The sequence below is a fragment of the Aquila chrysaetos genome, chromosome 5 (assembly GCF_900496995.4).
Source record: "Aquila chrysaetos chrysaetos chromosome 5, bAquChr1.4, whole genome shotgun sequence".
NCBI lineage: Eukaryota > Metazoa > Chordata > Aves > Accipitriformes > Accipitridae > Aquila > Aquila chrysaetos.
In genome coordinates, this window is record NC_044008.1 from 53,177,839 (window position 1) to 53,200,858 (window position 23,020).

General features: G+C 55.6%; 1 protein-coding gene across 3 annotated transcripts in view; it reads left to right on the forward strand.

Moving 5' to 3' along the window:
- Positions 1 to 3,821: 3,821 nt before the first annotated feature.
- NTRK3 (neurotrophic receptor tyrosine kinase 3) overlaps positions 3,822 to 23,020 on the forward strand; it is a 233,712-nt gene continuing 214,513 nt past the window's right edge. For 2 of the 3 annotated variants that reach the window (XM_030014712.2, XM_030014713.1), the window contains exon 1: positions 3,822 to 4,575. In XM_030014712.2, the coding sequence (XP_029870572.1) occupies positions 4,328 to 4,575 (248 nt within the window). In that variant the 5' untranslated portion in view covers positions 3,822 to 4,327. The remainder of the gene's footprint in view (positions 4,576 to 23,020) is intronic. The other variant, XM_030014714.2, reaches the window with a different exon arrangement.

Genomic DNA, 23,020 nt, shown 5'->3' on the forward strand with positions numbered 1-23,020 from the left:
ATGTCAGCTCATCATTTTCAGCAAGCAGCGAGTGCTGTTCTGGTAATAGGGAGCGGGGCGGTGCATGCCTCAGTGTGGGCCTGCCGGATCGATACGGAGATCAGCGGCAGGAGTGGACGTCGGAGCTTATGATGACTGAACAGATATTGGACCATGGATCTCTTTCTGGTCATGCCCCGAAGGGCTGTGGTGTTTGCTGGCCCCGGGAGGCAAGTGGTGCATTGGGGAGCCTTTACCTGGGAAGTGGGTGGCAGGAGGAAAGATCCTCCCTGAGGGATGGCCAGCCTGAGAGCATGATGCTAAAGGCAGCTGTGTAGGTGGGAAGAGCAGAAATGCAAACAAAACAGCTGCCTCCACCTCTGTTCGTGGCCAGGAGCCCCCTTGGCATGTCCTGGCCCTGCTCCTTCTGGGGTGGGTGTTTTGGTAGCAACCTGTGTCTCCATGCAGAGGGCAGCTGGGATGGGGGAGATGGGGACCTCACTGCAGAGGAACTGGGGTTTAGTCTCAGCTGGGTGTATCCCATGGAATTTCTGGAGGCTCTCAAAAGCCAGAGGGAACTCATCCCCTGAGCCCCTGTGGGGCAGAGTTCTCGCAGGAGGCACTGATTTCATCCTTCATGGAGATGCTTCTTGAAAGAGCAATTTGCCAGCATCCCTCAGAGCAATAACGGCAAGGCCTCTGCTTGAGATACCATCTCTGCGCTCTGACAGCCCCATCACTCATGCCCTGCTCCTGCCTCCCTCTTCCATGGGGACAGGAGTGAGGGATGGAGACAGGGATGGCACGTTCCCACCACTGGCAGCTCCCAAATACTCCCATCCCTTTTTGGTTCTGGGTGTGCAAGAGGTAGCGCTGCCCTCCCTGAGCATCCTCTTCCATCTGTCCAAGGACCGGTGAGGGGTGGTGGGTTCAAGCGCGGGAAGCAGGACCAGGGGCTGCCCAGCTCTGATGCTGGGTGAAGGTTGGTGACCCGTCTGCTCTCTGCAGCAGGGACTTTGCTGTCGCTGCAGTCTCTTCTGCCAGCAAACTCGCCAATCCCCCCTGGCAGCCTGCAATGGGGAGGATGAACAGCCCCCTGGTTTCTTTCTTTCCCTGTCCACCTTCCGCCTGCCCTCTGGGCACCCAGCTGGATGCTCCTGCTCCTCCCATTCCCGCGCTTTGCCCGGCCACGTTTCCTCTGCAAGCGGCAGCTTTATCTATTAGCGGCAGAGGAAGCCGTGGCTTGGCACAAAACCTCCTCGTCAGCTGCTGAAGCGGGGCCCGCCTGGCACGGGGTGGCAGAGCAGGGTGTGCATGTCATGGGGGTGGGTGGGCTCCTGCATCCCCCCAACCTGGGACAGCCAACCTGAGACCTCCCCAACTTTCTGCGGGTTAAACCTTGTCTTTGCATGGAGAGTGCAAAGCACGTACCTGCCCGCCTTGGGTTGCAGAGGAGGACCTGAAAACCTCTCTGGGTGGGTTTGTGCTTCGTTAGCAGTCGTGCTCTGCTCCAGGCCGGGGGTCGACCCCACGCCCTGGGGGACAGAGGAACACAGGGCAGGCTGCCACCCCGGTGGGCGAGGAGGGTGCAGAGTGCTCATGCACGCAGCCCCGCGCCAAGCAGGGCCACCCTGGCACTTCCAGGTGACAGTGGCTTTCCCCAGGTCCCGGCGCTGATCTGCCTGGAGGAGTCTTGCTGTGCTGCGGGACTGCAGTGGGTCCCCAAGGCGGGTGTGTGCCCCCAAACATGTCCCCGCCCTGTGACCGGCCCTGCGGTAACACGCCAGGGTAGGCTGATGGCCTCACGCTGGTTTTACACTTCATGTCAAGTGCCACAAGAAGGCTGAGACCTTGCACCAGCTTCAGTACAAGGGAAGCCCTGGTCTTGCCCTGGGCACCGGTTTTGTGGGCAGTGTGACATCTCTGTCCCCTGTGCTGCTGAGGGATGAACCCACATGCTGGCTGGGCATTTTGGGGTGCCTAGTGTTCCTCGCTAGCAGGGGCATATGACATGGTGCCCTCCATCAGTGTCCTCTCCAGTCCAGTTGCAGTGCTGAGCCACAAGAATGGCATTTATCTGACACGGGTGGGGAAACCGAGGCAGGGAGTAAAAAATATGCTTGGGTGTTCTCCTCTCTGGTGCCTTTCCAGCCACAGTCTCTGTACAGGTGCCTGAGGATGGAAGCCGCTTCTCATGGGGGTGGGAACCCACCAACCTCCTTGTACTCCTCTTCCTTGCAGTGCCAGGCACTTCAGCAACCTCTTTGATCCAGGTGTTTCACTTCACTAGTTTGCAAGCAGGTGGGGCTCAGGGAGAAACCAGCTCTCCCACATTGGTATTTATTCACCAGATGAGCGTCCCTGCTTCTTCTGGGGAGCCCTGGCAGGAGGAGCTCTAACAAAGCTGCTTGGTACCCCAGAAGTTCCTGCGGGAGCAGGACTGATGCCTGGTATGTGTAGCCCCTTGCACATCACTGCTGTTCCTAGGGCCTGTGATAAGGCTGTGCAGCTATGGGTGAGGAGTTACCCAAGTGTGAGCCCTGCTTGTGCCCTGCTGGGACAGGCTCACCATGAGCATGGCTGTGAGCAGCCTGCTTCCCGCTGAGGGGTATGGGTGCATAAATTGTGGTTGCAATCTTCCCTGCAGCTGCTCCCTCCCCCTTTTTACCCCCAAATCCTGTTGCCTCTTCTGGACTAGGATGATTTGGGGTGCATAGCAGAGCCTGGAGGTGTTGGTTCAGCCCATGCAGAGATCTCTCTCTCTCCTTCCTGTGCAAAGCCCTGTGCCTGGCAGAAGCCGACCCTTGAAATATTTGGAGTCCTACACCTGTAATTCCTCCCTTCACCCGTGCTCCAGCCTGCAGCACTGTCCCTTTATCACTGTGTCTCTGTGCAGAGGAGCAGAGACATGAAACTATTGGGGGGGGGGGGGGGGGTGGAAGGCATGCAGAAAAGCGCTGTAGAAAAGCAGAGCAAATTAAGCAGAGCTCTGATCTGCTTGGGTTTGTGCTTGCCAAAAATGCACCATGCATCTTAATTTGCTCTGCTGTTCAGCTCGCACTCACTGCTCTCCTGATGCCATTTCGGTGCTCTGAGCTCAGCCTTTTCAACACTTCAGTCTTCCTCTTTCAGGATTTTTTTTTTTTTTTTTTTGCATGTCTGATTGCAGGATCTGCTGCAGGGGGGAAGGGGGAAGCCAGGGGAGGGAGGACGGGAGCCCCGACCCTGGGTGCTCCTGCCTGCGCTTCCCGGCAATCGGCTGAGTCCCCGTTGCATTTTGGAGGCGGGTGTGTGTGTGTGTGTGCGTGCGTGTGTGTCTTTTCTAGAAAGTCCTTCCTGGGTGCTCTCCAGTCGCTTTTTTTTTTCCCACCCAGCCGTCTGATCTGCGTCTCGCTAGGATCCTCTTAAGAAAAAAAAAAAAAAATTGCTGTAATCCACACTGGCTTTTATTCTCTTCCAGTTCAGTTTAATCTTTCTTTCCTTTCCACCCTTGTGTCCGGATTGCGGGGCGGGGGGGAACCCACCCAACAACCAAGCGAAAGGCAGCATCGTCCTCCTCCTAAAGACGAAAGAGCCTGAAAAAGCAGGAGCCGAGCCAGAGCCCCTCTCCTCTCCCCCCAGCACAAATTTAACCCCAGCTGCAACTTTTCCTTTGCTGGCGGGGCTGAGCTGGGGCTCCAGTAGTGCTGGGGTGGGTTTTTCCCCTCTCTCCCTCCCCTCCCCTAGATTGATTTTAGCGGAGAGGGGGGTGGGGAATCCTTTTTATTGCAGAGCCCGGCTCGCTTTGCGAGCCTTCCTCCTCCTCCTCCTCCTTCTTCTCCTCCTCCTCCCCTGCTTTTTTGTGCCCGCCGCAGCAGGGCTGGCCAGGCCGGGGGAGGGAAGCGATGGGAAGGGGAGGTCGCCCCCTCCTCTCCCTCTGTGTGTTTTTTTTGCAGGTGTGTCAATTTTAATTCTGCCCAGTAGGTGGGACTTGGTGACTTTCGCACCGTTTTTGTTATTTATTTATTTCCCCGGCTGCCTCCCCAGCCTCCCGTTGCAATCCTCCGGAGCGGCTGGCGGGGAGCGGCGGGCGGCGGGCGCAGGGCGGCCGGGCCAGCATGCATCCCCGCCCGCTGCCGCTGCCGCTACCGTAGCGGGAATTACAGCCTCTCCGAGCCAGCTGCCAGCATGATTTCATCTGCTGGAGGATTTTTGCATCTGATCGCTTGAGGTTTTGTTGGGTTTTTTTTGGTTTTTTGTTTTTTTTTTTCCTCCCTCTGTCTTTGTTTCCTTCCCCCCTTTCCCCCCCTTCCCCTCCCTCCATCCCCCCTTTCCTCCTCCTCCTCTTTTTTAGAAGCAGCAATCGGAGATGGATGTCTCTCTTTGCCCTACCAAGTGCACTTTCTGGAGGGTATTTTTGCTCTGGAGCATTTGGGGAGACTATCTGCTTTCGGTGCTGGCTTGCCCTGCTAATTGTCTTTGCAGCAAGACAGACATCAATTGCAAGAAACCGGATGATGGGAACCTCTTCCCTCTCTTGGAAGGGCAGGATTCAGGCAGCAGCAATGGCAACACGAGCATCAATATCACGGACATCTCAAGGAACATCACTTCCATGTAAGTGGGGGTGTCCCCGTCCCCGTCCCCCCCCCCCCCGCGGGTTCTCCCGGCGGCAGGGTGCGGGCTGGGCTGTCGGTGCAGGGCTCAGGTGCCCTCGGCATTGCTGCGCTGCCTGGCAGAGCTCAGCCCGGCTTCCCGTGCAGAGGACGCAGATCCGGCTTTCCCCCTTACCCCCCCCCCCCCCCCCCCCCCAAAAAAAAAAAAAAAAAAAAGCCCAGCAACAGTTTGGCCGAGGCTTAAGAAGAATAAAGTAAATGAGATCTGATTCCTTAGCAGGAGAGAGAGCAGCAGGCAAAGATGCTAAAGCTGCTGCTTCCTTTAAGTGTTTGCTTCTGCAAGGGGAGGGGGGACGCGACAGCCACACGCAGCCACATATTTACCCAAATTGGGCAAGAAAAGCAAGTTCTGAGCTGCTTGTTCTTTTTCGAGACTTTGGATCCGATTAGAATGTCATTTTTTTTTCATCCCCACAACAGAAAATGCTCCCTTCCCTGCCCTGGCTGAGTGTATCTGGGGATCTGCGGTTTCGCCTTTTTAAGGGGAGGAAGAAAAAAACAGGACAGCGAGATGTCCCTTAAGTAGCTTATTTAACTCGCATTGTTATAATTTTGCAACTTGCCGTGGTGCTGCGATAGGGTTTGTGTGTTCTCGTCTCGGGGTGGTGGCAGTGGGGAGAAGCATCTGAGCAGGGAGATATTTTTAGTTGAGCACTTTGCGTTTGTTTGCATGCTTGTTTATCTGGAAAATCAACTTGAAGTTGCATTATCCTTGTTTGGAGAGGCAGTTAGCAAAGCCCATGTTAATCTCATCAGCATGGAGTCGAGAAAGGAATATATTTCCTTCTCCTGAATCCATCATGCTGTGTGTGTGCGGAAAAAAAAAATTCCTCATCTCTTTCAATCTCCGCTCTTTATTTTCCAGTACATTTTTGGGTGAGATGAACTCTGAGCCATTTCATTATTCTAATGCTAATTGAAATGTGAGCATTTAGGGAAATGTAGCCCCCAGAGCAAGTTGGCAGTGGGAGTTGAGCAGGGAAGAGGTGGAATCCTTTATTCTGGCAGTTAAATGCAGCAAGGTTTGAAATGAGTAATGGAGGGTTATTTATTTATTTTTTTTCACCTCGATGGCACAGTTGCAGGAGGGAGCAGGCTTTGCCCGGTCTCTTCCTGAGGCTGTTTTATTTGGTCACAGTGCAATTGCAGCAGAGCCATGGAGTAATTGCAGTGCCTGTTTCGCAGCTCTGCTCGTCACCTTTGCTGGGTAAAGATGACAGGAGCTGCTTTCCCTGCTTGCTTACAGGTTCACGCCATGCCCAAGCAGGTTTTCAGTAGCTACCGCTGACCCTGAACCCCCAGCCCTGCCTTCACCTTGCCAGCAAACCTCTGCAAACCCAGCAGGAATGGGGAAAGTAAATGGGGAAGCTAGTGCAATGCTCCCCTTCCAATTGCCCAATATTTATCCTGCGTTGTGGTGCTGGAGTGTTTTCTCTGTGATGCCGGAGGGACGTGGGTGATGCTGGGGAAGTCAGAGAAACTCGTGTTTTTTTCCTGGGCTTGCTGTTTGTTGTGGTTTGGTTTTAACCCTTTGGGGAGCGGGGAGCAGCAGGAAAGGCTGCGAAGGGTTTGGAAGCCACCAGTGTGAGTGAGTGTGCGTTGTCAGATGCACACATACATCTGAACTGCTGTGAGAGGTAGTATTACGTGAGTCCTTTGTGCCCAGAAAATGTCTTTACTGCTTTGAAATTGAAAAATGCTGAAAGCAGTCTGTAAAAAGGAGAAGGGCAAAAAAAAAAAAAGAAAACCGGACAACTCCAGAAACAGAGATGTTGGGTATTTTTTTGGAAAGAAGCTTCTCTCAAGTTGGGGAAGGAGAAGAAGGTGCCAGTCTTGTTGGAATTTGTATGCATCTCTGCTCCACACTGAGCAAAGCATGTTCCCTCACCCCCTGCATCACTGCCGGCCCCATGCCTGCCTCCTCGATCCTGGGGGGGCCGAGGCACAGGACTAGGGTGAACCCCAAAATGCTGTGAGGGGCTAAGACTGAGCATGAGTGAAAACTTTCCCCAGGGGTCTGTGCTTACCGGGAAGACACCAGTGGTTCATAGGGGATGCTTCTGGGAGCAGAGGGATGGTTTGGGTAGTGAGGCCACTTCCAACCGAAGGAGTCACTGCTGGGAGCCAGGGTTGAACCCATGTTTGTGCTCTTGTGAGGGAGGCATCAGGTCCTGCACCCTTCCAGATTGATGTCAGGCCTCTCCTTGCCATCCCCCATATCATGTGTGCTGGGGCGAGGGGTACATCGAAGCCCAGCCTGGTCATCGCTGAATCACTCCCGGCATGTGAGTCTGATTCAGCTGGGCACTGAACGGCACTTCCCCCTGCTTGCCATGCTCACCGGGGGCTTGGCTTCATTAGGCAGCTTGCCTCGTTTGTGGGCAGCGAGTGGGGGTGCCCCCTTCTCCCACCGGGCTGGGGGGTGACTAGGGGAGGCTTAATCCTGTCCCTGTGGCTGGGGGATGTGATGCTCCAGCCTGCTCCTTCCTGCAGGCCCTGGGGAAGGTGGTGGTCTCTGCTCTGTCCTGCTGCTGGTGAAAAGGCAGATGGGATGTGGGGTCCTGAAACCACCCTGGGGGCAAGCAGGGCCTTATTCATGTCTGAAAGACGGAGCTCAGCGTTGCAATCAGAGCTTGGGTGGTGCTGACGAAAGCCTGCCAGGGCCCATTTGGAGGGCTGGAGAAAGCAAGCAGTGTGAGCTGGCTTGGAGGGCTCGTCCATCTTACCCCCCTGGGCCAGGGCAGAGGTCTCCCCATGCCAGCCCAGCCCACCCCACCCAGGCAGGCCTCCCCAGCACTGGGGGCCAAGCTGTCAGGAGCTTTGGGTTATTTTGCATCTCAGTGGCTGATGAGACCTCCTGAGGCAAGGATGACAGAAGGACTGGAGGCACATCCAGCCTGTAGCGCTGCCCGTGGAGGCTGGCATGGCAGGCCAGCCCTGAGGGTGCCTGCAGAGTGGTACTCCATCATCGAGCCTCCAGCTGCACCCCTCGAATGAATGGCCTTTGCTCCGATTGCTGCTGCTTCTGGTTTCCCACCCATCCTCCTTTTGGTGAGAGTGGAGCAGCCGCAGTCAGGGCTGGGTGGCTCCTGCCCTGGCTGGGATGGGGGGAACGGTAGCATACAACCTTCGTGCAAATCCAGGCGGTGCCAGGTTAATGGTGAAGCAGAGGAAGAGCAGGAGGTTCCTGCCCTGAGACGGAGGAGGAGGTTGGGTTGGCTGATGTCCCTCTGCCCTTTCTCAGCCAGCTCAGAAACGTATCCAATTTCGGATCGTATCCCTGGGGACGTAGCTGTGCACACAGAGATCCCTGCAAGAGCTGCCAAGGGTCCTGGCTAGCCATGGGGCCAGCTTGGACCCCAGCTGAGATGCTCCAGTTTGGAGTTGTGCTGCTGGACTTCCCCCTCCCGATTCGGGGAAGAGGATGACCGTGGGGCTGGGGTATGTTCATGCCATCACTTTTCCTTGTGCAGCTGGGTGGCCTTTGCTGTGTCCCCAGCCAGGTGTGACTTGTGGAGATGCTTAAGCTTCCCCTAAACCAGCCTCACCCCTGCAGCATGGGGCTCTATCTATTGCAAGAGCTCCCTAAAAAGACCAGATGCACAGGGACAGCTTTGGTCCCGGGGCTCCTGCGGCACAAAACCCCTTCTGCCCCTGCGTACCGAGCAGCTGAGCTGTTTGCCACTCTGGGTCCCCATCCATGGCACCGTGGCGGTCTGGCTGGTGCACGGGGCGGCTGGGCTCGCCTGTGCTGCCGCGTGTCGGGGTGACGGCAGGCGCTGCGTGCCAGGGGTGGGCCGGGGAGTTACCCTTCTGGCAGCGTGGGCAGCGCCTGCGTGTGCCGGCACGGTGCGTGGGGAAGGACGGACGGAGGAGTTTGCCATCTGGGCCTCCCTACTTCTCAGCTGTTGCTATGGCACTGCAGAGATGCTGCCAGGCAGGCGGTGGTGGCCTGTGTTTGTCACCCCTGGGCTCCCTCGAGGAAGGGAGATGTCCCTGGTATGTAAAGCCTTGCTCCCTTACCCAGCCTCACCGGGGGAGAAAGGGGGTTTCCTATGCTAAAATACCATCGATGGGTGGGTTTGCGGGGTTCATCTGTGCAGCTCGTAGCTGCCGTCAACAAGGTGAGATGAATTCAGAGCAACTCAAAAGGAGATGGGTCGTTGCAGAGTACTGTGGGCTGTAGGATTTTGGGATCCCACTTGCAGGGTCGAGGGGAAGCCTCTTGCCACCCACCATGGACAAGAGCAGCCCCATCCTTTCCTACTGGGCTGTCCCACCAGCCCACGGCAGCATCCACTCCATCCCGTGGGCCTGGCTGAGGGTGGGAGAGCCGCATCAGAGCTGGGTACCGTGGGGGTGAGCGGCAGCACAGCCCCCACTTGCTGCGCGGGAGCTGGGAGCATGTGGCGTGGGGGAGAGCGAGGGGGTGCTCGGAGCGGCAGCACCCCTTCGCTGCTGGCATGGGGAGAGCCGAGGCACCAGTGATGCCCACAGGCGCCTGCATCTGGGAAGGAGGGAAGAAAGAAAGGGCAGGCATCTTCCTGGAAGGGCTGGGGGGAGCAGAACTTGCTTTGGTGGCCCAAACAACGAGGAAAGGGACTCCTGTGATGCTCCATTTGGTGACTGCTTTGGACAACAGGGCACAAACCTTTCCCCTCTCTGTGAATCAGCCACAGTGTGCCCAGTGTGCCTCGTGTGCTGCTGCTCTACAGAGATGAAGGGGTCTGCATTCGCAAAGCCTCCCATCTTATCGTTCCTCCCATCTCCTGGTCCTGGAGGCTTTGGCTGCTGCAGAGACCATTCAAAAAGTCCCTAATTCAATCCAGCTTTGTTTTGCAGGGCTCTTGTTTATGCAGAGCGGCTGTCCTGAAGGATGTTAGGATGGGGGAGTGGGTGCAGCACAAAGCTGTGAGGACAGAAGAGGGTGCAGAGGTGTTTGGGACAAGGAGGTGGGCTGAGATATGGTCTTGATGCTCTAGAATTGCTTTAAGCTAGGAGCGCTGGTCCTGACTGTCCTCGTATCGTCCCCCTCGCATCAGGGGATCGGGTCCATGGTGGGTGTGCCCTGTGCACCAAAGTAGCTAAACTTGCACCAGGGGTGCCCAGGGCTGGCTACATCCCGTGGGCTGGCTGCTGGTTCCTTGCTGTGCCCTTACAGCCTTTCTCCCTGCTGACCAGTCCTGGAGGGAGGCAGATTCCTGGCACAGGTGATGTCTGGGACCTCCAGTACTTTTTCAGCGCTCCCTGCTATGTGTGGGGGCAAAACAGAAGGATCTGGGGTAGACGGGCTATAAAAGGTGACTTTTTGGAGGAGTCAGCCATCAGGGTCAGGTCTCGGCTTGGCTTTCCCAGCAGTGGCCGAGCTAATGCTGAGCAGAGGACATCAGGGACCCAAGGGTTACAGCCCTGCTTTGTCTGGGACACAGGATTCCAGCTGGGTTGAGTCACCTACCTTTTCATGCCAGGGTCTGCTGATGTTTCTGCCCCCCTTGTGCCTGATCCCACTGGGGTCCCCAAGTGCTCCCCAGCCATATCTGCATTGCCTGACTCTGCTGGTGGCCCACACCAGGTATTTCTCCAGGGAGGAGACAATTTTGGTGCTTGCCAGGACTTCCCAGGCTTTTTCTGAGCTGAACATAGGGCCTGAGCTGCTGCCTGGACAGGAGGAGCTGGTGACCCAGATGGTTTCAGAGTGCATGTGACATCTCCCCAGTGCTCATCTCCTGCAGGGTTTGGTGAGGTCTAAGTCATCTCTGCCTGCCAGCTTGTCTTCCTGGGCTTGGAGAGGTGAGATGGGGATGCCTTGGGTCTAGGACAGGTGTTTCATGGGGGGAAGAAGCAGAGATGGAGGGGAAGAGACTGAGGAAGGACCTGCCTTGCCCTCGGAGGCTCGGAGGTGTGTTGCCTCTGGCTAGGGACTTTTGTAGAGCTCAGTTAGGGAAAGCTCTGCAGGTCTGCTCTACCCTATCAGCTCACCCCTGTGGGGGTGACACTTTCACGTGCTTTGCCATGAGGCTGCTCGTAGTCTCCCAAAGGCCTGTGACCACCCAGGCATCCAGCAATGCCGGGCTCTTTCAGTGAACCCCCCCAAACAGGTCATGGGATGTCCCATGGGATCACTCTTGGGGAGTTCTGCAGGTAGGTCATGCTCAGCGATGCTGCCCAGTGCTACCCTGGCACACTGGCTTGACCTGCTTGATGCAGTGCCCATGCTAGGTGTTGCCCATGATTTTATGGTTGGATTTGGTGCATTCCACTCAAGGGGAGCTGCAGTCAAACAGGGAGTGAACCAACCCCTGAGTCTGCCAGGCTTCCGAAAGTGAGTGTTAATAATGCTTCTAACTCGGTGTATTATTTACCGGTCACTGTGCAATAGCAGTAATTTTGAGCTTTGGGTTTCCTGCAGCAGGGGTTTCGGCAGGTTGTGTAGGTGCTTTCTAAGCTGGTGTGTTTGACAGCAGCCTGCGGGCTCTGGTCTCCCTCAAATTCTCTGTGCATCAAGGGGTGCATAGCAAAACCCCTGCTGAGGCGGTGCTGCGGGATGAGTTTCTTGTTCAGAGGCTGCAGTTCATGTATGGTGGTTGGATATTGCAGGCACCTTGTGTGCCACATGAAGAGATGGGGAGCAGCAGCCCCGATCGCTCCACACGATGCTCCAGGTCCCGGAGAACTGTGCGAAGGGCACCATGACCACGGCTGCACTGGTCTGGTCCCCATGTTCATCTCCCAGTGTCGTGAGGCTGTTCCGGACAGAGGCTATTTGTGCGGGACCGCTTGTGCGTGAGCGGCTCCGTGGATGTATCCTAACCCCCGGCCCCAACCGAACCTCTGCCCTGTGCCCCCCCCCCGGGGCAGCCGGAGCCCGACTCGGCCCCGGGTACCCTCTCCCCGTCTCAGCCCGGCTCATCCTCTCCTCTCTTCCCCGCGTTGGAGGGTGGCTGTGCCGCTAGAGGGCAAGCGGCAGCGGCAGACAGCGCGGCTCCGGGCTGCGCCGGCACCGGCGGGGACGCAGCCTCACGCCGGCCGGGGCCGGGGAAGCGGGGGGTGCGGGAGCGGCCGGGGGCTGCTGGGGCCGAGGGGTCAAGTCTCCGCTTACTTGCTGTCACGCTGATGGATGCTGCGTGGGAGGAGAGCCTTTGCTCTGGGGTGCCCGCGTTGCTGTGTACCCCTCTTGGGCTCCCACCTGCTCCCTAGCTCAGCATCCCGGGCCCTGGGGCGGGCACCCAGTCCGGTCAGACGGTCCCCTGGGATCTGGGTGGGTTGCTGGGTCGCGGCTTTGTCCTCCGCGCTGCTGCGGGAGGATGCGGTCTGCGCACCCCCGCGTACCGACGGCTCTTGCGCCGGTGCTGCAAGCCATACGGCCCCGGCCCATCTGTGAATTGAGGGCATTTGCGGCTTTTTGGAAGGTGTTGACCCAAGCAGAGCAGGTGCTGTGGGGAGGGGGTTTCTGGGCTGTTTGAAGTGCTGGGCAAGAGGTGCCTGATCGGGGCGGTGCGCTGTCACCTGCGTCTAGCTTGTGGCTGCGCGTGATCTGCAAGGAAGGCCCTTACAGCTCTGCCCATTTTACTGATGGGCAAGCTGAGGCATGGAGTAGTGGTGCAACTGGCCTGCAAGCAGCAGAGCGGGGATGCAGACTTCAGTCCAGCACTGTCCAGGGTTTAAGGAGAGGCCAAGTGTGGAGGGTGGGTGGGGGTGGGATAAACAAGGCTGTTCTATTGGTCCTGTTGTATCTAGCAACCATGAGAGATATCCCCAGAGAAATCCTGGAGGTAGAGGCAAGAGGGCACAGGCTGAGAGCTGTCTCTGGAGGCCTCCAGGGTAGGTGCAATGCTCTTTGCTCCTCTGATTAACCCTTTGCTGCAGGGGCTGGATGGAGTTTGGAGGGCTAAAGAGGCCACATGTCCTTCCCCAAGGGGGGAATGCTGAGAAGAGCCCGGTGTGAGATAGGGCAAGGATGAGTGGTGGTAGAAAGCTGGCCTTGACCCTGTAGCATCCTCCATGTGCAGCTCCTGGGGGGCATCTCATCCTCCCTGGCAGCTGGGCCAAAGATGGGCTGGTTATTTCCCTGGTTATTGCCATGCGCTGCCAGCGTGGTGGAAGGGCTGTGACACCCAGTGGTCCCACAACGCAACAGCAAATGGGTCATGGACGTGGGTTAGAGCCATGATATTGCTCAGGGCCTGAACTTCACTTCATTTGAAGAAAAGGAGATTAAAATCTCTCTGGACTCCCCTTGGAAGGCTGCACTAGAGTCAGTGCCCAGCTAGCAGGGCTCCTTCACCACCCCTGCTGCATGTGCCCTTGTGCATCTCCATCTTCTGTGTACCACCCTGTTTCCTGACCCCATGGGGCTTGGGGTCCTGCTCTGTCCCCCTCTGTGTGAGACCTGACCCCTGCTTGCCTGGAAGAGGAGCACCAGGAAAATATGTGCTGTATTTTTAGCTTGTTTTCATGTGTTGTAGCAGTTGGGGAGCCAAAGGAGAAGCCAGAACCATGTGTGCAGCCAGCTTTCCTCCAGCTGCCACCCAATGCTCCAGTGTAGGAGATAATGGAGCCTGTTAGTGACTGTCCCCATACTGTACCCCCCTCCAGCATGAGCCATCACCCCCACCTTCCCCTTCTCCCAGCTTCAGTCTGCCTAAACGGAAAGGAAAACTGCTTTTTCAATTAAAAACAAAAGTCCCAGCAGTGGAGCACAGAGGTCAGGAAGGATTCTCAAGGGAGTGTGATGGTGTGATAGCACAGATGGGTGGCTTGGGGTGCCTCTCCTTGACCTCGGTGCCTGTTGCAGTGACAACTAAATGACCCGGGGATCCCAGGGCTCCAGGGAAGGATGCAGGGAGATGCCGAGCCCAGGTGCTATTCCCCACGCAGCCCCTTCCCTGCAGCCCTCGTACAGCTCTGTTCTATGCTCAGTTGTGCTGGGAGGGCACAGGGCACTGGTGCCTTTGCTGTCTGTCCTGTGCTGTCCCTGGGGGACTAAGTGGGTAGGAGCAGATGTGAGTGTGGTGAAGTCCCCATCCTGCTGGGTTGTGCAAGGCTGTCCCTTAACTAGCTCTCCCCAGGCGGTTCCCACTAGGAAACGTTAATGTGGAAATGCTCAAACATGCTGGGAATCTGAGTGCTGCTGAGGACCCTGCATGCTCAGTGTTTTGCCAGGATAAATCAGGAACACGAGTGCTCAGCTGAGCTGCAGCGATGCCAGGCTCTAACTCCTGGCCCTGCTGGGACATGAAGCCACATGGGGGAGAGGCTGGGTGCCTCCAGCTGCTGACCTTCCTTCTGCTCCTGGAGCAGCTCTGGCCTCATCCCCCATCCCATGCTCTCCATGGAAATGCTGTGCAGTGACCTGGGCTGGGAACCAGGACTCCTGGCTCTCTGGTCTGTGATGCATCTATGCAAATGCTCCCTTGGGCTGCCTGCTCTTGTCCTGGACCACAACCCTCCTCCTGCCTGCTTCTAACCTGGGCAGGCAAGACTGGCTTGGGCATCCCTTGCGTCCATCCTGGTACAGATGGGACTGCCTCTGGGGAGCTCTGTGACTTGTATGGCTGGAAAGATTTCTCTTGTCCTGCAAACCTCTTGCATCCAGGATGTGGCTGGGTGCTCCTGGGGCAATGATGTGGGTCCTGGTTTTGGCTGTCTCCTGTCTTGCCTGTGCTCTCAAGGCCAAAATATATCCAAGGGAAAGTAAGCTGAAAGCCATCGAGTGACTTGGTAGCTGTTGCTGAGCAGCCTGGGGAGCAAGCAAAGTTCAGTGGAACACAGGGTCAAGGATGCTGTGTGTTCCCAGCTCCCCAGACTGCTTAGAGCATCCCCGCCCTCCTGGGGTTCTCCCTTTGCCAGTTCAGAGAAGCTGAGTGTTACTGGGGACTGTTTCCTAGTTTGAGCCTCACATGGACTCTGGACACATCTGTACTGCCAGCCATCTGATGGGCTGTCCCAGGCTCTGCAGTGGGGAGGGTAGAGTAACAGAGAGCACACTCAGTGTCAGAGAAGCAGCCTGGTGCTTCCTTGGCAAGTGCTGTGACCCTCATTTCAGGTTGGGGCAGATGCTGATGCTGGAGGGTGTCCTTAAGAGTATCAGAGCAAAGCCTGAGCTCGAGGAGTGCATGCAGGGCACCGATCTGGTGCAGGGATGCTGGCTGGGCAGGGAGGGAGCCTCTACATCAGGGAGCTCTGCAGGGCCTGGCACCCTGGGGGTTAATGGTAAGGTGCATGGTACAGCTGGAGCGGATTTGGGAGAGGCAGAGCCTAATGAGGCTGAAGAGGTATCAGGTGGGAGAGCTGAGGTGTAGGTATTGGGGGATGTTTGGATTTGTGGGTGAGGCAGGCAGTTGCAGTGCTCCTCGCAAGATGCTGCAGGGAAGCTGCAAGATGCGGTTTTGGGAAGAGAAGCTGAAGCTGGGATGCTCTCAGGTATGAAGCTGTGTGGGTTGCCTGCCCTGGCTCTGGGCAGGGGGGCAGCCGGGAGGTGGGATGTGGGTGTCTGTAGCTGGTCCCCAGAGCAGCCCTGGCTGCCTACTTAGTGGTGGGCTTTGGTGATGTGTTGGTGCCTGTCTCTGTGTCCCTCCAGGGCTTTGTGGATTGATCCCCTGGCCCTTGGGAGCACAAGCCCTCGGCTCCTCGGTTGCAGCTGAGATCCCATCTTGGGGCCAAGAGGCACCATTTTGGGCAACGCTGCCTGGAAATCCTCTGTGCCTTGCTCTGCCTGTGCTCTCCTTCAGTTCTTAATGGCTGAAGTCTCTAATGCTCCCAGCCTGAGCTGTGCCTGGTGTTGCTTTGTGTTGTAGATAAGCTTTCCCTTCTAGGAGGGATAGAGGTGGGATCCTCAGGCTTTGCCCCAGGCTTGTCCCCGGCTCCAGGCAGGCTGCCCAGCACCCAGCGTGCTCTGGGCTGCCCTGGCCCTTGGGAAAGGATCCCTGCCTTCCAAAAGGCACGGGCAACACAGATTTATTTATTCAGAGACTTAATTAGCATCTTTAAATATTAAATAGTAAACAAACTGCATCTAGTGGGATCAACATTTACAAACAGGGATTTCCCCCCCCTCTCTGGGATGTGCACTTGTTTTTTAAGTGTTTGGGGAGGAGCAGCTGTGTGTGGGCTCTGGTTGATGGGTGAGGGACTGACCCGCAGGGCTGGTGGTGAAGGAGGGGGAGAAGATGGAATGAAGGGGCATGAAAAGACAGGAGGGCTGGGAAAAAGGAGGCAGAGAAGCAGGGATGTGTGCACAGAGCATGGGTGTTGGGGAATTCCAGAGCCAAGTGCTGGATTTAGGTAATTCTCTGAGGATGTGCCATCCCCCTCCTGCCCAGGCAGGTGGAATGGGACAGGCAGGAGATGGAGGTTCCTGCCATGGCACAGCTAATTGCAATCAAAAGGTGGTGGTCCCTGCAAGGGGAGGTGGTTTGCAACTGATCTGCATCCTATTATCTCTGCAAATGGAGGCCTGCCTGGTAGCGGATTACACTGGGGGTTATTTATTGGCAAAGCACTGTACAGTTTTAATTTTTCCTTTTTGCTTATTCAGGCTTTAGCTCCAGAGGAAAATAGCCTGGGGTGGCTTTGAAATGGATTCTCTCTGCCCCATTAACTTATTCAGTGAGTTTAATGGGCCTTTTTTTCTCTGAGCCTTGAAGCCATCATTAAAAGGCAGAGATTTATAAAAGCAAAGATACTCCTGAGCTTTAGTCAAACTTTGGGGTAGGGGGATGGGGCCATGGTGTTGTCACTGCCTGTCGTTCGGGTCAGGATGTACGGGTTTTTGCTCAGGGATGTTGTGAGGGTTGGATGCTGCTATCGTGCCTCTCTGGAAGTTTTACACAGAGAAGAAAACCAGGTTTCTTGGGATGCTGCCCTGATGCTGCCCATGTTTCTCTGCTGGGGAGATGCTCCTGAGGAGCTGTGGGATCAGCTGGGCTGCGCTGGGACTGAGCCCTTGCCTGTGAGTGACGGGATGTTATCTGGGCTCTTGCGCATTGGGATGTTGCCTAGTGTGACTTGTAACCCGTTTGCACTGCAAAGCTGCTGTCTCTCCAGGCTGAAAGAGAGAAACTTCTCTTGCTTTGTGTAGGCTGCTCACAACTTTATTTTCATCTCATTTATGCCATGTCAGGGCCGGGCAGTGCTCAATGCTTTCATGGGTGTCTGTGGTCAATGCTTGGAGCCCTTTCCCTCCCTCCCTCTCCTAGTGGCACCTGGTCATATTGCACCCCTGTGCTGAGAAACCCAATGCTGTGAGAAATTGGGTGTCCCCTGCAAGGATTGCACTTAAGCATGTGGTCTCCAAGTATCTGGTGCCAAATAGGGTGTCTGGAGAACGAGACAGAGATGAAATGTCTGAGTGAACTCCCTCTTTCTTGGGCTCTTCTAGGACCAACCTCTCACCTTTTGTGTTGCAAACCAGACCTGGTGCCTTTTTGGGGAGTAAATGCAGGAACGTGTAAGGGTGTGGGTTGGGATGTCATCTAGGGGCACCCTCCTGCTGGCACGTTTGAATTTTTGGTCCCCAGGCCATGATGTGTTGCAAACATTGCTTCTGCATAGGCAGCCCTCGGCTTGTACCGTCAATGGGGAGCAGTGGCAGGGAAGGGCTGGGAGCAGCAGGGTTTCCTGGCTTGCTCCTGAACGTTGAGTTGAGCTCGTCCTGGCACCTCCTGGGCCAGCGTGGTGCCTGTCACGCTTCCCCGAGCGCGGTATGCTCTGACAGGAGGATGTCGCGATGTGGTGGAGTGGCAACCAGAGTCTCGGTGCTGGGACAACTTTTCCTATATATTTCTTTACTTTTCTTACTCCATGTGCAACCCTTGAAGTTAATCCCTGGCAACGTGAGCAGGCCAGGCGTAACCCATGTGCCTCCATGCCCAGCCTGGCAACTGCCAGCTCAGGGATGCTGCTAGTATGAGCCTGGGCTGGGAGGTTTGTGACAGCTGAAGACCCAAGCATGCTGCCACTCCTCGCGTTTGCACCATGTGCTCAAGGTGTGCATCCCCCGCCAGCCCTGCTGCAGTTCAGGAGTGGGAAGAAGATGCAGTGGGAGAGGGAAAGGACCTGCATGCTCAAACTGATGTGCTCAGGGTTGTGTGTGTGGGGCTGATGCCAGACCCTGGCTCCTGCTGGGTGCCAGAAGCACCTGGAAAATGGGACTGGGGACTGGGTAATGTGACTTCTGTGCTGGTGGCCCCGGGGAGGGACAACAGACTGTGACCCCTGCCCACCCATCGCCAGCCTGGCAGCCCCATCCTGGCGGCAGTGAGGAGCCTTGGCAGTGGGAGAAACGCTGCCTCGTTGCCAGCAGATGGGCTGGATCAGACCCTGGCGGAGAGGGCCTGTGGGGCTTGCCAGGAGGAAGGGCCTCCAGCTCCAGGAGGAGATGTCCAAGGGTTTGCTGTTTGTAGTAGCCTCCCTGGAGGGACTGACCAGTGAGCCTGGCCTCAGAGTCCTGCCTTGGGGCAGTGGCAGGACAAGGACATGCTGAAATGACCCAGAGGGTGCTGTGGCCAAGCAGAAACCAGCTGCAGCGTGCAGCCACACTGGGACAGGGAGGTCCCTGATGCTGGGCTGTCTGTGACCTCCAGAGCAAGGGGGAGGCTCGTTGCAAATCCCTCTGCTCCTGCACCCCTCCCTGGGTCACAGCAGTCAGGGGAAGGAGACACTCATTTCCTAATAAACACCCATAAAGACTACTTCTCCCCTGCCCCTGTAAATCCTTGCCTTCTCGGTGCTACCTGCTGTGTAAATTGCTGCTGACCCTGTAAATCACCCTCTGCTTCTCTGTACCTCCCCTGAAACTAGCCCTTCCCTGTAAATCCTCTGTCCCCATCAGTTTTCTGCTGCCAACCCCCTTGCTCTGCCTGCGCTGTAAATCCTGAGCCCTGGTGAGGCTGAGGGGGATGTAGGGAGGGAGGGTGCAGTGATAGGGTGATGAAGGGCAGCTGCCCTGGGATGGGTTAATCCCTCCCGACAGCTCCCCTGGGACACACTTGCCTGTGGGAGCTGGTGGAGGATGTTCTGCCTGGCTGCCTGCAGGGAAGGTCATCCTTGTGCTGGAAGCAGGACAGGGCTGGGCTGTCGTCTTCAGCCCCTGGGCTGCAGGCAGCTCGGTGCAAACCAGAGGCTGTTGGTGGAGCCTGTGCCTGACCGCAGTCATCCCAGCTCTCAGGAGGGCTCCTAGAGAGGGCTGCTGTCCCAGGACATGTTTCTGAGATGTAAAAATAGCCAGAGTAAAGAGAAAATCTCCATTTATCCCTCGAGTACTTGCGTCATGCCGTAGCCTAGCTTTGCTGTGCCCCTATCTGAGCTCTCTTCAGTGAGCACTGAAGGAACTGCAGGCAGCAGAGGTTCCTTCTGGTAACAGAGAACCATCACCTGAGCTTCTGCTGGATGCTGGTGCCCCGTTTCTGAGCCCTGAGTTGCTGGGATGACCGTGCTGTGTTTTTTCCCCTTATGATGACGCTGGGACACCACGTAGGAGCTGAGGCAAGGGGTCTGGCAGAGACCTGACTCAAGGGAGGTATAGGAAGCCAAGCATGGGGGATCAGCTCAGTGCCGTGAGCTGTGCTGTTTGTAACCCCAGCCTCGCTGCTCAGCCTGGGCATGCTGGGCTGTGCCAGTGTGTGCAAGAGGAGGTGTTTGTGTCTTCATGGGAAAGGCTGTGGCTAGAGCTGATGGCTTGGCCTGTGCGAGTGACTCAGCCTTGATCCAGGCTGGTAGAGCTGCTGCTTTGCTGTGGCTGGACAGGGTGTCCCGAGGGTGCGCGCGCACGTGGCACACAGTCAGGGTGTTATTTGGTGTGCAAAATACTGAGCCTTTCTATGTCCAAGGACTTAGTGAGCAGAAACTGATTATGCTCCAACACAGCTGCCTTCTTCCTCCCAACGAGCAGGAGCAAGCATTGCCCTGAAATGCGTGAGCAGCCCTGGCCCACTCCCACGGAGGTCAGTGGAGCACACAGCAGAAGATGCACAGTCAGAGCCAGAGTCGGGTCACCGGAGTGTTTTGGGAGGGTGCTGTCTGCAAAGCTGCTGCGCGCATGCAGGGTTTAAACACTTCTTCTTGGCCCCCTGTGGAGGAAAATGCTGCAGGAGATCCGGGTGCCTTGTGATGTGGCTTTCCAGGTGCCCCAAATCCCCAAGGTATGAGTGGGAAGTGGAGTGCCAGCCTAAGGCAGGGAAGTGCAGCCCTTCCTGACCCCTCTCTGCAAACCCCAAGCCTGGACGAGCTCCTCAACTGCCCGAGTGGTTCAGGGTTTGATTTATAGATGTGCTGGCCCTGACCCACCATGGACCGTGCATGTCCTCTGGAAAAGCACCCGCTGGTGTCATTTGTGGCTTAACTCTCCCTGGTCGCCCGGAGGGCAGTTACCAGAAAACTTGCGAGAAAAGTGAGGCGATGCTCCGGGATGGCTAATTCGGGAATTAATATTAACCGCTCACACTGCTGGCGGTCATCTGCAATGGACCTGGGCTTGACCCAGCTGGGTGTTTCCTTTAGACCTTTCTCCTGCTGCCAAACATCCTTTTTTTTTTTTTTTTTTTTTTTTTTGGTTAGCTTTTCTTCTGTATCTTGTGTCTGAGGCCAGTTGTGCATTAACACTGGACTTATGATACTGCTGTGCTCTGGCTTTGGGAGGAAGATGGAGGAGGAGATGTATACCGTGGCAGCACAGGGATGCTAACAGCAGTGAAGAAGGCAGGGGGCAGCGGAGGAGACCAGAGGCAGATTTTCAAAATCCATATAAATAGCAAAAATAAATTTCCAGCAAATGCTTCCAGTCCTGCAGTATTAAGAAAGTGAAGCACTAGAGGATAAGGAAAGCATGAGCAATAACAGCAGGGATTTAGGAAGAATAAATCTTGCCAGACAAACCTGATTGCTTTTTCTTTTTGATGGAATCGCAAAATTAGTGTCTGAGCAGAACGTGGAAATCCTAATATATTTGGATTTAGCAAAGCATTTGATATAGTGTCTCGCCAAATCTTACTCTTAAAATTAGTTCAGTTTGCCTTGGATATGATGCTGCCAAATGGACTGAAAACTGGCTTAGGGCCCTAAACAAATAACGATGGGCTGCTTTTGGGGAGAGGGGGAGCTGCAGGAGCAGAGCTATGAACTGGCTTTTCTTATTAAAAAAACCCCCAAACAACAAACCCCCCCCAAAATAATAATAATAAAAAACCTCAGGAATGTGGCCTCAGTTTGAGGCACCTTATTACAGGAGTATTGACAAACTGGAGAGAGTTCAGAGGTAAGCAAGGAGAAAAAAAAAAAAAAAAGCCATCAGAGGGGTCAGATTACCCTCAGAGGGAGGCTGGGGGCTGAGAAAGTCCCAGGGCTGGAGGCATTTCAGGGAGGAGCAGGTGGTGGCCCATGGGGCCAAAGTGAATATTTGGGCTGTTGTTGGGACCTGGCAGCGAGCACCTCAGTGTCTTCGCCCCCGCGCAGTGGAGAATCGCTAAGCTCCCATTTCACGGTCCTTTCCAGATATTATCGAATAAGCGGGGGAAAATATTCACCGTGACTGTCAGAAAGAACATCCCTGACCTGGGGAGCTGGGCACGTTTCCTTGGGGAAAATGTTGAGTCGTGGAGCAAGTGTGAGGAGATGGCCCTGGGTGATTTGGGTCAGCAGATGGGGATTTTCCTGGGTTGTGGACTTGTGTGGGAAGCCAAGAGGTGATTATAGCCACCTTGAGGTGCTGCCTCCTGCAATATCTATCTGCACTCCGCAGGCTTTTATTTATTATCAGGGAAAAGGCTGGGAAACTGCTAGTAGCAGCTGGAGTGCAGATATGTCCCCAAGGGACGATGGCTGAATCCCTTCATGTTTAAAGGCTTATGGAGAGGTGGTACCCCTTGGTCACCTTGCAGAGGTAGGACAGGATAGCTTGATGCCCCTCGCAGGATTTTATACGACAGGTTGAGCCCTGTCCATAGAAGTCAGGAAGTTCATCCGTGCAGGTGTCTGTCTGTCTGGTACACTGAGCCTTTGGGGTCCTTCAGCACTTATCTGGGGCCTGGAAGAGATGCTGAGTGTGTGGAGGCTCTTGGCATAACTGTAGTGCTCCCATGAGGTGAGGAAACAAGTGCGTCCATCAGCGATGGCTATTTTGGATCAGTTGGCTGCTGCCAGGGCCATTGCCCACCACTCTCAGCAGGACAGGCTGGGTGAGCTGAGTCTTTCCATTTGCCTTTTAAAGCAAATCTATGCCTTTTGATACAAATGCAAAGAAACATTCAGTGTGGGAAAGGCAGCTTGCTAATGGGGACGTTGCTTTTCATAGGGAGCAGCTACCTTGCACCTGTGAGCCAGCGTGGTGGGGCAGGTGTTAGGTGGGCTGAACCAGAGTTAGGGAGAAAGCCATGGAGCGGAGCTGGGAAGGGCTACTAGAAGATGGGGTGGCCTTGCATTGATGTCCTGGTCTCCCTGGGGGAGCACAGGGTTTCTTCACCCCCTTCATGGTCCTTCAAGTGGTCCCCTCCCCGCTTTACATTGCTCCCTGCCCAAGGCTGAGCCTTCTGGGGGGCGGCGGGATGGGGCTGAACCAGGCAGGGTTCAGGAGGTATTTTTAGCTGTTCTAATTGTGGCAAATAAATGCCATTCTTGCTTGTTGGGATTGAGCTACAGCTAAATCACAACTAGTTCTAATGATGATAATTACCGGATTTCAATATTTATAGAAACGGGCGCTTCCTTCATATTGGCGGCTGCCGCTGTGCTCTCACCTTCACAGATCGAAACCTTGGCTCATTATCACTGCAGCTATTTATTTACTTGCACATTTTTAACCCACAGATGGCAATGTATGAGAGATCTGAAATGATACGGGCCCGCTGGGTATGTTGTAGTCTTTGGGCAGAAGCTGCGGGATGAATAAGGAAGCATCTCCTAAGGACCTGCAGGTTGGATTCTTGCTTTTTGGGAACCCTTGAGAGATGTTTTCAGGTCTGCAAGCTTGCCTCTGTCTGCCAGGGCTTAGCCCCCAAAGGGTGGAGGTGGCTGTGCATATTTTTGCATGTGTTAGCACGGTGGATTGCTGCCTCTGACTGCTGTGTGCACCAAAACATGCACACGCTGTAATTGGGACAGAGCTTAAAGGTGAGGCGACACAAACAGCTCGAGTCCTGTAATGCTAGACTTGGAGGAGCTTGTGGAAAGGGCTCTGGGAAGTTCCTGGCTGCAGCAGCAGCTTCTGGATGTCTTGATTTAGCAGCATCCCTCTCCAGCCTGGTACTGCAGAAGGGTGGGCTCCTTTTGGAGCATGTGGGTGCAGAGCCATGTGTGTGGGTGGCACGTGTGCCCGTCCCCTAAGCCTGGGATAGGGGTGCAGATGCCCCGGACTTTATCAAACCAGTCCTGTCAGGTTGATCCCAGCCTGTGGA